This window comes from Geotrypetes seraphini, chromosome 9 (assembly GCF_902459505.1).
Source record: "Geotrypetes seraphini chromosome 9, aGeoSer1.1, whole genome shotgun sequence".
Classification (NCBI taxonomy): Eukaryota; Metazoa; Chordata; class Amphibia; order Gymnophiona; family Dermophiidae; genus Geotrypetes; species Geotrypetes seraphini.
The window spans coordinates 188519024-188532841 of record NC_047092.1 but is presented as its reverse complement, the minus strand read 5'-3'; the positions used below and the strand labels follow the sequence as shown (position 1 = coordinate 188532841).

The 13818-nt window shown below is 42.0% G+C and overlaps 1 protein-coding gene across 4 annotated transcripts in view; it reads right to left on the bottom strand.

Annotated features, from left to right (window-relative positions):
- Nucleotides 1–358: 358 nt before the first annotated feature.
- DVL3 (dishevelled segment polarity protein 3) overlaps nt 359–13818 on the bottom strand; it is a 100991-nt gene continuing 87531 nt past the window's right edge. Inside the window, exons 11-16 of one of the 4 annotated variants that reach the window (XM_033957532.1) lie at nt 12453–12602; nt 6105–6236; nt 3843–4010; nt 2180–2392; nt 975–1364; nt 359–607 (exon numbers count right to left, since the gene is read on the bottom strand). In XM_033957532.1, the coding sequence (XP_033813423.1) occupies nt 573–607; nt 975–1364; nt 2180–2392; nt 3843–4010; nt 6105–6236; nt 12453–12602 (1088 nt within the window). In that variant the 3' untranslated portion in view covers nt 359–572. The other 3 variants (XM_033957533.1, XM_033957534.1, XM_033957535.1) reach the window with 3 other exon arrangements.

Sequence of the window (13818 nt, the reverse complement as noted above, 5' to 3'; positions counted from 1 at the left end):
GAAATTCTGTTGCTCATGTTGTATTAAGGTGAGGTGGGGCAGTACATGCTATTTTATTCTGTGGATGTTGGGTATATTGTGTGTTTGCCTCTGCTCTATCAGTCCTGTGCTGCCTACACTAATTTATAGAGCTGCTTTTATTAGGAACAACCCTTTGTAATATGCTGTGTAATCATAGGAGGAATCTGAGAGTGATTTAGTATTATAGGAAATGGAAGAAGAGGGCCTGCTAAATAGATACAAAGGGATAAAAACAACATTTCTATCTCCACTTCATTTCTTCTAGAGTTTCACACTTTTCTTCAATTTAATTAATACTGTTTTCTACTTAAAAGCTAAACATAATATAGGAAGAAGCTTTTTTTCTATTCCATTTATTTATCATAATTCATTGTACACAAATAAGGCTTGTGGTGCACTTTCTCCCGAAGATGCCGTCTTCTTTCAAGAAAAAACCTCTTTCCATGAACGTGTGATCAAGGGCATGATCTGGCGGCTCCTCGCTTCCCTGCTAAACAAAGCTGCCATGAAACCCTTCAGCGGGGAACCTTTTACTTCCTCTGTCAGAAAGGTCAAAGGAAGTCAAATACCCCATAGTTCTTTGCTGCTTGATAAAAAAAAAAAAAAAGAGGTTTTAAAAAGAACCCAAAATCTGTTTAAGAACATGGATCTAGTAACAGACAGCCTTTAAAGATGCCTTTCAAAAACTGGTGTTATTAATTCTGTTAAAGTAAAAAGGTGTTAAGTAAAGCCAAGCAATCAGGTATGCTGCTTCTCCCAACCTTCTCACAGCCACAGTGGAGGAAGAAGCTGGTCTGCAGATCTTTGCACATTAGTGTTCACTCCATCACACACGTGCACAGCCATTTGTTATACTTTTAGTTCATTTTCCCCTTTTAGTATCAAATCAAAAAATAGAACAGTGCATTGGAAGAGCAAAAACACATTTCACATGACATCCACAAAGAACTCACTAGGGTTTCCCATAGCCATTCGGAATGACTGTCTGCTAGCTGTCAGTTCTGGGGGTACAGAACCTAAATCTCGACTTGGAGGGGCCCCGGGAGGGCCCATAGCAGATGGTGGTGGGGGCATCATCACAGCTGAGCTGTAGAGAGGAGGCACCCCAGGGGGTCCACAGGATGGGTGCATGTGATTGCTTATTGAGTGTTTGCTCCTATGACTTCTCTGGCTGAGGCTGCTGTGATGGCTGTGCTCGCTAGCTGCACGATCTCGATGCATCGTGCTCCTTGTTGTATGATCCGATTCACTGCCACTGCCACCAGACTTCAAGTCCACAGGTTTTAGGTCTTTTTCTTTCCTTCTTTCACTCCCACTACGGTTAGAGCCACTACTTCTACTGCCTAGAAGCAAGAATACACAAAATATCATTAAAATTATTTAAATAAAACTCATATGCATCCAATCCAACATAAAATGTGTTAAAATTAGAAGAGCAAAGTAAGCAATGCAAACACCATACTGTGTCTTTGAATGGCCCTGTTCTCAGCTGCATTGATTTGATTGTAAATTACTTATGACCTATCAACACTCAGTCTTTACTTCAAGTCTGAGGACTACAAATAGGTCAGGATTACCTAAAGAATATGCATGAAAGTTATGCATATGATGAAACAAGCCTGCAAATCCCCCTAATGTACATTCATTAGACATATTCTAAAAACTTGATCCATTGGCAATTTCAAGGACTGGGTGTAAATACCACTTATCTATACCTTTGCCTAGGAAAATCAGAGCAGGAATGCAGTTCTAGCAGCTGCATGAGAGCAGCAATACTCAATTAACACACCAAATACACAAACTGACTTTTACCATCAAAGCACCTCAGAGTTGTCAGCTCCAGGAAGAAAGGTTTTGGCTCAATCCTGATTTTCACCTTATATCCTGCATCACTGAACTTGGTGCTCTAAGTTGCATAATGTTATCAGCACCGGATGTCAGCAGTTCAGAACTGGGCAACTTGACAGCTTTGCTTTACATTACTTGCAACTGTTTCAAAATGAAAACCTGGTCCAACTTGCACTGCACAACATTCCATCCACACAATATGGACCTGAATGAACATCACACATTCAAACATTGAAGTGGAAAAAAAAGAAAGCTGCAGTTACTGTAAGATTTAATAGAAGCTAGGCTCCCATTTCCAAAGAAAACCTACCTTCACTAGGCTGACTGCCAGTACTGCCTCCACCATAGTTGCATCCTACGTCTGGAAAGCCTGGATGCAGGTTGTAAGGATGAGGAGGTGGGTACTGGTAGGGGCATGGAATAGGCCATGGTGCAGCTCCTGGATGGGGAAGGGGTGCCAGTGTGTCTTGATCGGAGGCCCCACTTGATCCATCATGGTCATTCAGGGACAAATTAGCCATATCTGTGCAAAGAATAAGAAAAAAAATTCATGCTACAGAACATGTGTTTTTCTAACTTTTCAATTTAGAGTGTCTTGAAAAAGCACCTAACACTTTGTCTAATCAATCTTTATGTTTAAGGTTATCTCAGATCTTTCCACTATAACTTTGCCCTGAAACACCAGTTGTCACTGGCTGTACACATGGAAGTGAAAGATGAGACCAGAAAACATCTTCTTCTGTTTTAGAGAAACAGTTAAGGGGCTTTTTTTTTCAACAAGCATTTAACGAATTAGATTCTGATGTTAATCTTTGGGAGCTCATCATTTTTATGATTTTATTTCACCTTACTATTTCTAATGTTTCTTGTAATCTGCTTAGAATCCCAAATAGGTATAATGTGAGATACAATTACTACTAATAAATCTGAGAAAGTATGGGGCTTATAGTCTTATTTCCAAAGAAGTATACAGAACATCTCCGGGTCAGACCCTGGGTCCATCAAGTCCAGTGATCCGCACACGCGGAGGCTCCACCAGGTGTACCCTGACCTAGTTTTAGTCCCCATATCACCGTATGCTTCTCAAGGGAAATGTGCATCTAATTTACCCTTACCCGTATCACTCTATGCCATTCTTAAGGAGATGTGCATCTAGTTTACCCTTAAATCCTAGAATGGTGGTTGCCTTTAAAGTATTTAAAATGATATGGATGCTGCAGGGCAGGACTGAAGTGCAATGGCAGAGCTGTGCATGTGTTGAGTAACTCAGTATGGGAACCGCAGGATGTGCTGCAAGGCAGGACTGAGGTACTCTGGTAAAGCTGTGTTTGGAGGAATGTCTGAGGACTAGAACAGCAGGGTATGCCACGAGGCAGACATGAAGTGATGGAATAGTAGAGGTGCTGCAGTGTGTCTCAATATTGAAAAGCAAGACTGAGGTGCCCTGGCAGAGTACACGAGTCTCATCATGGGAACAGCACTGACAGAGCTGTATCGGGTTAACTGAAATTAAAGTAGCCAATTGGAAGCTGTGAGAACTTGAGCTCTTCTTCTCCCTTTTCTTGCTAATATAACAGGAGTATAGCCATCACGGAAGGGGACATTTTATTACAAAGCATGTTTACTGAACTGACAGACCATCATGGCCTTATAATGCTATTGCACAGACATATCCTCAATGCATAGAAGACTGTAGCAGTATTCAACTGACAAACCCTGCAACAAAAATGAACAAAACTTTTCTTAGTGCACGCCAAGTAGCACAATGCATACAAATATTCAAATAAAAAATGGTGCCAGGAATTGCAAAGTTTATTTTTTACTGCTGTGTGCTTACCAAGGGGGACTGAGAGGATCTGAACTTGGCAGATTCTCATTGAACTGCCTTTTTAGGGGAGCAGCTAGCTGGACATGAAACTCACACATTTAAAACAAAAGCAAACAAGCGAATACACCAGGCCATTTAAACGTACTGCCACAGAGCTCTCCAAAGATGTAGTAACACTGCTCAGAGAAAGTGATCTTATTAACGGTGTGCCGAATGTAGCCAGCTTTTAACAGGTTGCTGGCATATTTGCGGGCTTCCCTGCGATCTGTAAAACCTTCTACGTGATGATAGAGCCAGTCTACCACATCTGAACCTGCAAGCAAAGCCAAACAAAAGAAAGAAGCATTAGACATTTAATCGAAACACAAGTTAGCACCGAATGCCATCTGTCCATATTATATTAAACCTCCCTTCATCCATTTTTGTTATTGTTTTCACTTTCTGTTTTTTGGACATTTGGAAGGACAGTAAAAACACAAACCAGTGTGTTTGACCCAGTTTCACTTTTGACATAGGACTATCACATTTTGGCCCTTGTTAAATATATTTTGTACAGGTACAGAAAAAGTGTGAGTGAAACTAAATCAAAGCGTGGAAAGGAAGTTGTATTCTATTCTTATTTATTTATATTCCGAACTATTCTCACAACAGATTCTAGGCAGATAACAACAATTTTAAAAATATTGTGTCAACACAAAATTATTCATTAGAAATGAAAACATTATCAATCTTCTAAAGATATAAAAAGAAACTTTTCTTTGTGCAGTTGGAAGATCATTCCAAAACTTTGTTCATCAAAGATCTCAAACGACCTTAATAACTGTTTATATACTGAGAGGTAGCTCTATTTATTGGGAAAATTATATACTTCATTAAACTTTCTGGTCCCATTCTACCTTTATCCAAAGCAGAGCACAAAAATATCAATCAGTCTTAAACATACACCTACAAGGTGAGTATCACTCTCTCAAAGCCCACACTCATGGCCAAGCTGAAGCCTTTTCTCAAAAGTAACGCTCAGCAGTTTCACACCAATGGACTATATGGCAGGTTGAGAAGGCTTAAAACAATCAAGACAGAGTCAGTAGGTCTCTCGCAGGAAAATGTCTTCAAACGGGTTAGTTTTGCAGATCCATGATAGAATCAACCCTGTTTCTAAAGCCAGGGTATGCTGAGTATAATCTGATTTTCCAAATTTAGTGATAGTCTCTCGGAGTTGACAAGGTCTCCAAGTCAAGATTAAAAAAAAGCCCCCCAAACCCTAAAATCAAGTAACTATGATTTGGCTTATTCTTCCCAATGTGCACAACTTTATACAAGTCCACACTGGATAACCAAATGGCAGATAAAATTCAGTCTTCCAATTTCCTAAGGTCCTCCAGCAGTTTTTCACAATCTGCATGATTTAACAACTTTCTGCCCGATATTCAAAATGATTTACCTGGCCGCTGACTGGTACTGCTGATTATTGCAGCTAGTGCCAAACACAAAGCTGGTATCTTGGGAATTCGGGGAAGGAGTGCTGATATATTCAGCCCTTAAACAGCCAGTGTTAGTGCATAAACGGAACGACATAAAAACCTGTCATATTTCAATGCACCACCCAAGGCCACTTAAATGATAAATATGGACTCAAACGGCTGTGTCAGCAGCTTAAAAATAACCAGATATTCAAAGTTGAAATCCAAGCTTTGAATATCTGGGAATAATGGTGTCGGCGATGAGCAAAACGCTGAATATTGATCCCTATCAATAGTCTAGTCATCTGTAAATTTGATCATCTCACTTGTTTCTGTTTCCAGATCATTATAAATATGTTTAAAACCACCAGTCCCAGTACAGATCCCTATGGCATTCCACTATTTACGTGAATCTTACTGTTTGCAATGGCAAATGCCTGAAAACATTCCGATTAAAACAAAAAGCAGGTCTCTAAAAATCTTTTTCATCTCTTGTTCTAAAGCTTTAATTTTGTAGCATTCTTTATACTAAACATGTAAATAAATATGGTTTAATGGGGCAGATAAAGCCAAGGGAAGTCTTGCTTCCCCAATTTGTTTTATTTCTTTGAAAGCATGAATAAACATACAAAATTAAAGCTTTAGAACAAGAGATGAAAAAGATTTTTAGAGACCTGCTTTTTGTTTTAATCGGAATGTTTTCAGGCATTTGCCATTGCAAACAGTAAGATTCACATACTCGTCATCAGGCAAAATTCTTGCTATTAATGCAGACTCCTCTGAAGGCATTAGAGGATCAGAAGAGAGTGCGAATGCTAAGGAATCCCACAGAAACTCTGCATATAAAAATGTTCAACAAATCACATTCATCAGCTGGCTAATGAGGAACTGCTTTCCTTTAGGAGCAAAACATTATTAATAAACCTATATCATAAATTCCAGCTTACCTATAAATGCATTGGGGATAGTGATTTTTAGCCACATCCTGTCCCTGACTTCAAGGCCAGACTCAGGAGAGCTCATTGCTTTAACGATGGTGGCCATGTCACTATGGATGGACAGGTGGAAGTCATCAAAGCCTGTGGATCCAAGGAAGGAGGAGAAAAAAAGCCAACCAAAAGAAAGAAGGGAAGGAAGTGGAAAGGAAAAATGTACTGCATGAAATTTAAAGGAGTACTGAACACATATGGATAGGCAGAATGAACAAACAGATGGAATTTTACATTTTATTCCATTGCTTAGCAGAAGACAGCCATCAAAGTGAAAGCTGTATTTATGCTGAAATGTGGTTGCTGATGAAAAAGCAAATCCAATTCAAGACAGCCTGCATTGGTTCATATGGTGAGAGCCCCAAACTCCTTCCATTCATGAGTATTGCAACGCTTCAAACTACCCTTCCCATCACCTCAACAAGTTTGGCTGAAGAAGATGTTTGAGGCTCCCTTTGAATACCAAGAACCTCTTATCTGGAACAAACCCACCACTTACCTTGACTTCCGGAAAAAAATGAAAACATCTCTCTTCTCACTACAGCCACTCTCCCACCCTTCACCTCTTCCCCTAACCACCTCAAGATCAGGCTTAAACTTGATCTACTGTAACTCTTAATGTAAACTGCACAGATTCCTTGTAGAGAATTGTGGTATATTAAACACTGAATTACGCAAAGACTGCGTCATTGGATTCCTTGGGCCAGTAAAGAGCTGAGTATTATTTACTGTTCTTGTTTTGTACAGTATTACTATCTTTGACTCTTTAAATACAATATTATTTATTTAAAACATTTTAACCCACATTTTTTAACCTAAGAAAAAAATCTTCAATGTAAACTTATATACAAAAGTCTTTATAATTATTTTGCTCATATTATGCATTGGCACCAGCCCAAATATTTGGGTTAAGATAGCCAACTGCTTCAGTTTAATCACTGTACAAAAACATAAAGCAATTTAAGCTATAAAGGTAGTTCAAAATCCGTGAGCAATACTAGTTCACCTATATTTCTGGGAGTACTTATTTATTTTTTCTTTGTCAGTGTGCACAGAACAGAATGTTAAAAATAAAGAAAAAAATGAATGAACTACAGCAGAATCTCAGTTAACTAACCCTCTCACCCAATTGGCAAAAAAATTGCCAGTGGGAAAAGTCCCCTGAGCTGCAAACCCCCTCCCTCCCTCAAGCCCTGAGAAACTAGAAGCAGAGGCAAACTCCACCTCCCTCCTGACCCCAAGCACAAGCATGGCAGCGTCCTGAGCCTCAAATCCCCCCTCTCTCAAGCAGCTGAGACACGAACCACCCTCCCTTCCGCCCCAAAGCACCAGCGCGGCAGCAGTCTTGAACCACAAAGCCCTCCTCCCTCAAGCCCCAAAGTGGCAGAAGCAGGCGGTGGTCCTAAGCCGCAAACCCCCTCACTTGCTCAAACCTCCCTTCCTTACCTGAAGAAGCACAGGTCAGCAGGAGGCAGCTTTAAAACAGGCTGCTGGCCGGCTGCGCTTTGGGTTAGGAAGGGAGGGGGTTCGCAGCTCAAGACCACCACCTGCTTCTGCCACTTTGGGACTTGAGGGAGAGAGGGAGGAGGGTTCTGTGGCTCAGGATCGCTGCCGCACTGGTGCTTTGGGCAGGAGGGGGGATTAAGATCTGTGTTCTAACACAGAACTCTCAATCAACCGGGAAAACAGCTATCTGGCATCCACCAATCCCCATGGGTGCCAGATAACTGAGATTGTATAGTACTCAAACACAACCAATTCTGAAGAAAGAAATTATAGCCCAGAAGCCAGAAATGAAAATATGCCCAGTACTGTTTTTAGGTTCCAACTACTGAAGTCTCCGTCAAAGCTCACTCCAGTCCATCTACACCCTCCCAGCCACTGAAGCCCTCCACAGCCCATCCTCCCCTAAACGGCCATATACAGACACAGATCGTGCAAGTCTGCCCAGTACTGGCCTTAGTTCTTCAATATTTACTATTATTTTCTGATTCTAGATCCTCTGTGTTCATCCCACGCTTTTTTGAACTCTGTCACCATTTTCCTCTCCACCACTTCTCTCGTGAGCGCATTCCAGGCATCCACCACCCTCTCTTTAAAGAAGAATTTCCTTACATTGCTCTCGAGTCTACCACCCCGCAACCTCAAATTATGTCCTCTGGTTTTATCATTTTCCTTTCTCTGGAAAAGATTTTGTTCTACGTTAATACCTTTCAATCTCACATATAAGGTCCTAGGTACACATCTTTATATTATAAGGTGAGCCCTCCAATACCCACTAGACTCAACTGTACACCACACCAATAGCTCTTATGCCTGCAGGCGATACCTATATATGGGTAAGGATGGGGTTTGGAAGGCTCACATATTCCACCGCAAGTGTAGGGGGTAAGAGTGGAGTATGCACCTCGGTCTCCAATCCAATCCTTTGGTTTTATATACCGATTCATCCCTCTTAGAGGGCTCAACTCGGTTAACAAATATTAAGCTCTAAAATCCAACAATTTTTGATCCCAGTAGTAGCAGTGCATTTTTGGATATAGCACAAAAAACATTACATATACAGTAATTGACTTAGTTTAGTTGAATTCATTTTTCATAGCTTAATTTTGTTTGGAAGTAATTTTGCGAGAAACCATGTAAAACGTTTAGAAGAAACAGTCACAGATGGTACCACTGCCCCCAAAGTCCTAACTTGTTAAAACCTATTTCAGGTTTCATACCAGGGAAGTGTTGAACTATGCTTCCTTTGCAACTGACAACAACCTGATTCAAAGGTTTGAAAGCAGTCCCAGACCACCACCCCCCTTCCAAAATTTTTCAACTCCTTTTGAACCTCATAATCCCAAATTACTCCGAGATCTGCTAATTGGTATTCCAGGCAAAGGGGGCAGCTAGATGAAAGGAACAAAGTCTGGAATTGGCAGTGGAGGAGAAGGGTACAGCTAAGAGCAGCTTATCTGAGGAACGGCGATCTCTTGGAGATGTATAAGGACAAGAGAGGCGAGATATTGAGGGGCAGCAGAATGAACACACTTGTAGGTCAGCAATAGGAGCTTGAACTGTATGCGAAGGCGGAGAGGGAGCCAGTGAAGTGATTTAAGAGTGTAGCGAGGTTGGTAGAAGATGAGCCGTGCAGCAGAGTTTTACAGATTGCAGGGGGGAGAAGCTGCACTGCAGGAGACCAGTTAGAAGTAGATTGTCTGATCTGTCTGACCCATCCCTGTTAACACTGACTGAATGCAGTCATATGATATATAATACACTTCCCCCTCCGTTTTCGCGGGGGATAGGGGCAGAGCTGGCCCGCGAATATTAAAAAACCGTGAATAATATTTGGGCCGGTTCTGCCCCTAAGCCCCGCTTCCCCCAGCTATTTTAAGCCCTGAAAGCCCCCTCCCCCTTAAGCCTTGCCTGGTGGTCTAGCGGGTTTTCAGGCAGGAGCAATCTTCCCAAGCTCCTGCCCCGTGCAGATTGCTCACAGGAAATGGCTGCCTTGAGCTCCCATAGTCTCTCAAGTCTCCTGTGAGCGATCTACACGGGGCAGGAGCGTGGGAAGATCGCTCCTGCTCCAAAAACCCGCTAGACCACCAGATAAGGCTTAAGGGGGGCTTACAGTGCTTAAAATAGCCTGAAAAATGAATGCTTTTTTTGATTTAAAACTGCGAATAAGCGAAGCCGTAGATACGGAATTCACGACTACGGAGGGGGAAATGTATATACAGTATACCAAGCTCTGCCAGTAAACTACAAATAGGCCTGGGAAAAATATTATAAACAGCAGGCAATGATAATCCTGGGGGGACTGCAGAAAAGACACAACATAATACCTGACCTCCCCTCCCCTCCCCCATAGCCATAATTGAACAATCATTGTACCAGCAGCCCACAAATGCATCAAATGCTGCCATCCCACTCAGCAACAAGTCCCCTTAAGGGAATGAGGCCCAAATCTTCTTCTACATGCTACCACCACCTATTCGATCACCTTTCCTGAAATAGGATAGAAGCTCTCCAGATACCCAATCTTCACTTTGACTTACTTTATTTATTTATTGGAGTTTATTAACCACCTTTCAAGGCAGTATACCGCAGGCACAGATTGACATAAAAACTTAAGTTTTGATAACAGCATTACAGTAGTAAAATGGCTAAAGAAAAACAAATACAGCCAATAAGGTAAACTTGGATAACAGTAAATTAAAACTTAGTACAACATCAAAAATAACACTTAATAGCACAACAAAACAATCATAACACAAAACTAAGAGAAATGGTGGCAGAATACAAATGAAAGCATGATGGGCAGAATGGAAGATCATTCATATAAGAGATATAATCTTCAATCTCAGCCCAATACAAAGAAAACACATTAATAGGTATGCGTTAGAGCAGTGGTTTTCAACAAACACGCAAGAAATATGCAGGAGATTTTATTAGTAAGAGCTTCCTCCACTACATGCAAATCTCTCTCATGCATATTCATTGCAGGTAATCTGAAAACCTAACTGGCCAGATGGTCACTGTACTAAAGCATTCAAACAACAGACATGACAATCATGCTTTTTGTACAATGACTCGAGGAAGAGCATGATTGGTGGGTTGAGGTAGATGAGACAATGGAAGTGAGTTAAGTCCATAGGGAGATGCAGATGAAGGCTCATGGCACCAGACGTCCAATCCAGGAGACCCAAAAGTAGGAAGAAGAAACTGCCAGGCCCATAAGAAAAGCCTCAGCTTTTCTAACCATTAGGGTTAGGTTAAGTGCCATCAATGGCATTGGAGAGAAGGTGCCTAGGCACTTAGATCTTCGTAAAGGAACATTTCCATCTGCGGAGCATCTAATTTAAGCTGCTAAAAAGTAAACAAGGTCAGAGGCAAGGGCAGGTGCCCAGTGCTCATTTTCAGCGCTACATGTTTTAACTTAGGTTCCTAAATTTAGTACCTGTTTTAGGAATTTAAAGTCAGGCACTCAGTCTTCATAGTGCTAGGATTTCATGGCCAGTTGATTTGGGTTTATCAGCAGAAAGGAGAAATTAGGTTCTTTTCTTTCTTTTACAGACCATCACAGAATGGATGGGTTTATGCTCCTCTGCCAGCAGGTGGAGACTGAGACATTGACTTTTGGCTGTGAGCTGTGCAATCTCATCTACAATCAGTCTGACAAATAGCCAAGCTGAAACTAACTAGGCTGAATAATAACATATCAACTCCACACTCACATGGAGAAGACAAAGGTAAATGTCCAAATCGGAATGGAACATACTGTTCAGATTAGAACAGGAGCCTTCCAGCAATGTCCCACAATTCGCCAGCTAAACCAGCCGAACCAAGTGCCGCTGCTCTTAATATACTCCCCAAAAAACCAAGACAACAAAAACCCGCAGGATCAGCAACGCCGAATCTCCCTGACCGCCAAGTGATGAGAAAATCCCAGATGTCTCCACCCCCCCCCACTGAGTGGTGCACGCACGAAGGGTGGCCCTGCACACCAACACCTGAAGCAGATGCCGGTTCCCCCTCGTGGCGGCCGGAACACTTTGTGCACATGCCGGCCACATCCACCACTTGGTGCCCACAAAAAACACACTTTTTCTGCTTTTTAGAAGTGCTCATAACAAATGCACTGAACACCCATGCACAACAACGCCACCTAACAATGGCAGCCTCAGGCTCTTTTTATGCTCCTTTATTTCTTGTTCTTTTTTTTTTTCTTACAGCTCACCCACTGGCTCTCTAAACTGTAGTCTGTGCCTAACAGGTGGCCATGTGTACAACTGAGGCACCTCTAAAGCAAATACATAAGGGGAGGTGGGTGAAATGGGGGGAGGGACACAATTCTTCTGAGTGTGGCCCCCCCCCCCCCCCCCCCGAGGTCAGTAGGACCACTGAGAGGGTCCCCCCAAGCTCTGTCTGGACAGCAAAAGGGAGAAGAAAGATGCCCTAACAATCCTCAGCACAGACTGCACAAGCTTACCACTCCACCTGCTGGAGACTGAGAACAGACTGATTGTAGATGGGACTGCACAGCTCACAGCAAAAGTCAATGTCTCAGTCTCCACCTGCTGGCAGAGGAGCGTAAACCCATCCGTTCTGTGCCGGTCTGGAGGGACGCTAAAGAAGATCACTTTTTCTGAGTCAGGGAGGTTTCACGTATCATTTCTTTTTCCAGGACATGTTTAGACTTGCACCTAGAATGGGAAATGTGTTCCCCTCCATACCACTGAATGTGGAGGAAGAAAAGCCATGCAGCGTTAAGTGCATGGGCAGCTGAGGCACATAGCAGGCACTTCCTGCAAAACTTACGTTCAGTTTCAGGGATGGAGCTGGTGATGGAGGAGCTAGTGGAAGTGATTGTGCTCATGGAGGGACTCATACCATATGCTGGGTAGGTACCAGTCATAGCTGCTGTGTGGGAAACCCATGCTGCAGGGTCAATCGGTCGTATGGGCTCACCTGAAGAAACAAAAAGGAACACAAGTCAATTAGTCCTTCCTGATAATTATTCCATGCAAGGTATTATTCTTTTTAAGGAAAATGCGGACTAAAGATAAATCAGACACACAAATGGAAGCCTTTGGTGAACCATTCCCTGCTCCTATTCCCAAGGTGCCCAGTATCTACTCCCCTTTACTCCTGTCAGCAATGCTACTACTTCTACCACTGTAGGAGTCTTTGAGGGATGGCAGCAAGCACTGGCACAGCCAGAAAAAACAGTGGCAGGGAAGGTAGGCCCTGCAGCAAGATCAAAGTCTGCCCCAGAAGGGCAGGTCATAACAGACCTTAAGCGCTTACTGCTATGGTGACAATGACTTTTAAAGGCTTGCTTGCTGCTGTCTTTACCAGCTGTGCCAGCATTGTGCTGCTCCTCTCGAATGTTGCCCTAGGCAGATGCCTATATTTTACTTAGTGTTTAGACAGACCAGCAATATTAGAGCCCAGTAAGAACTAGGTGGTTGTCTGAGCATGTCCTGGACTTCCTCACTAGAACCTTCAATTTTTCACACAGCGTAGGAGTTATCTGATATGTATGAGTCTTTGTATTTGATTTCTCCTGCTGTTTGCCATAAACCTCCATTACAAGTCTGTCAACAGAAGCAGCAAATGGGAAGCATCAGTGAAGCTATACCACCTTTCCATATATAGTTTTTATTTAAGGGAAATAGTATTGCAAAGTTTTGACTAATAATTAAAAAGTGCTTGTAGCGCTGCTTGATCTTGCGCACTGAATCTCTATCAGAATTATACAAGGATGGTTATTATAATAAATTTAAGGATGTGTGGGGACCTTTATTAAATTATAGTAATGAATAAGTTACACTTTTCCCAATCTTAATACACATGTGGATTGGGGGGGGAGGATTTCTTGTTTTTCCATTAAGAATATATAGATGATTGTCGTAAGATATTATTTTCATGTGGTATATATTAGTTGTATATGAATTTGGGAGGGGGGTGGGGGTTAAATCTTCTTGGTGTATGATATTTAAAATTTTTCAAGTGATGTTGTATTATATTTGGTTGATATTTACTGTACACTTGATGTAAGTTTTAAAATGAATAAAGAAATTATAGAAAGAATTATACACGGATGTGTAAGTGAAATTCCCATGGCTCTGACTCCGAGCCCTCACTGGATCACTCACGATCCTGCAAAAAGGTGCTTGAAAGA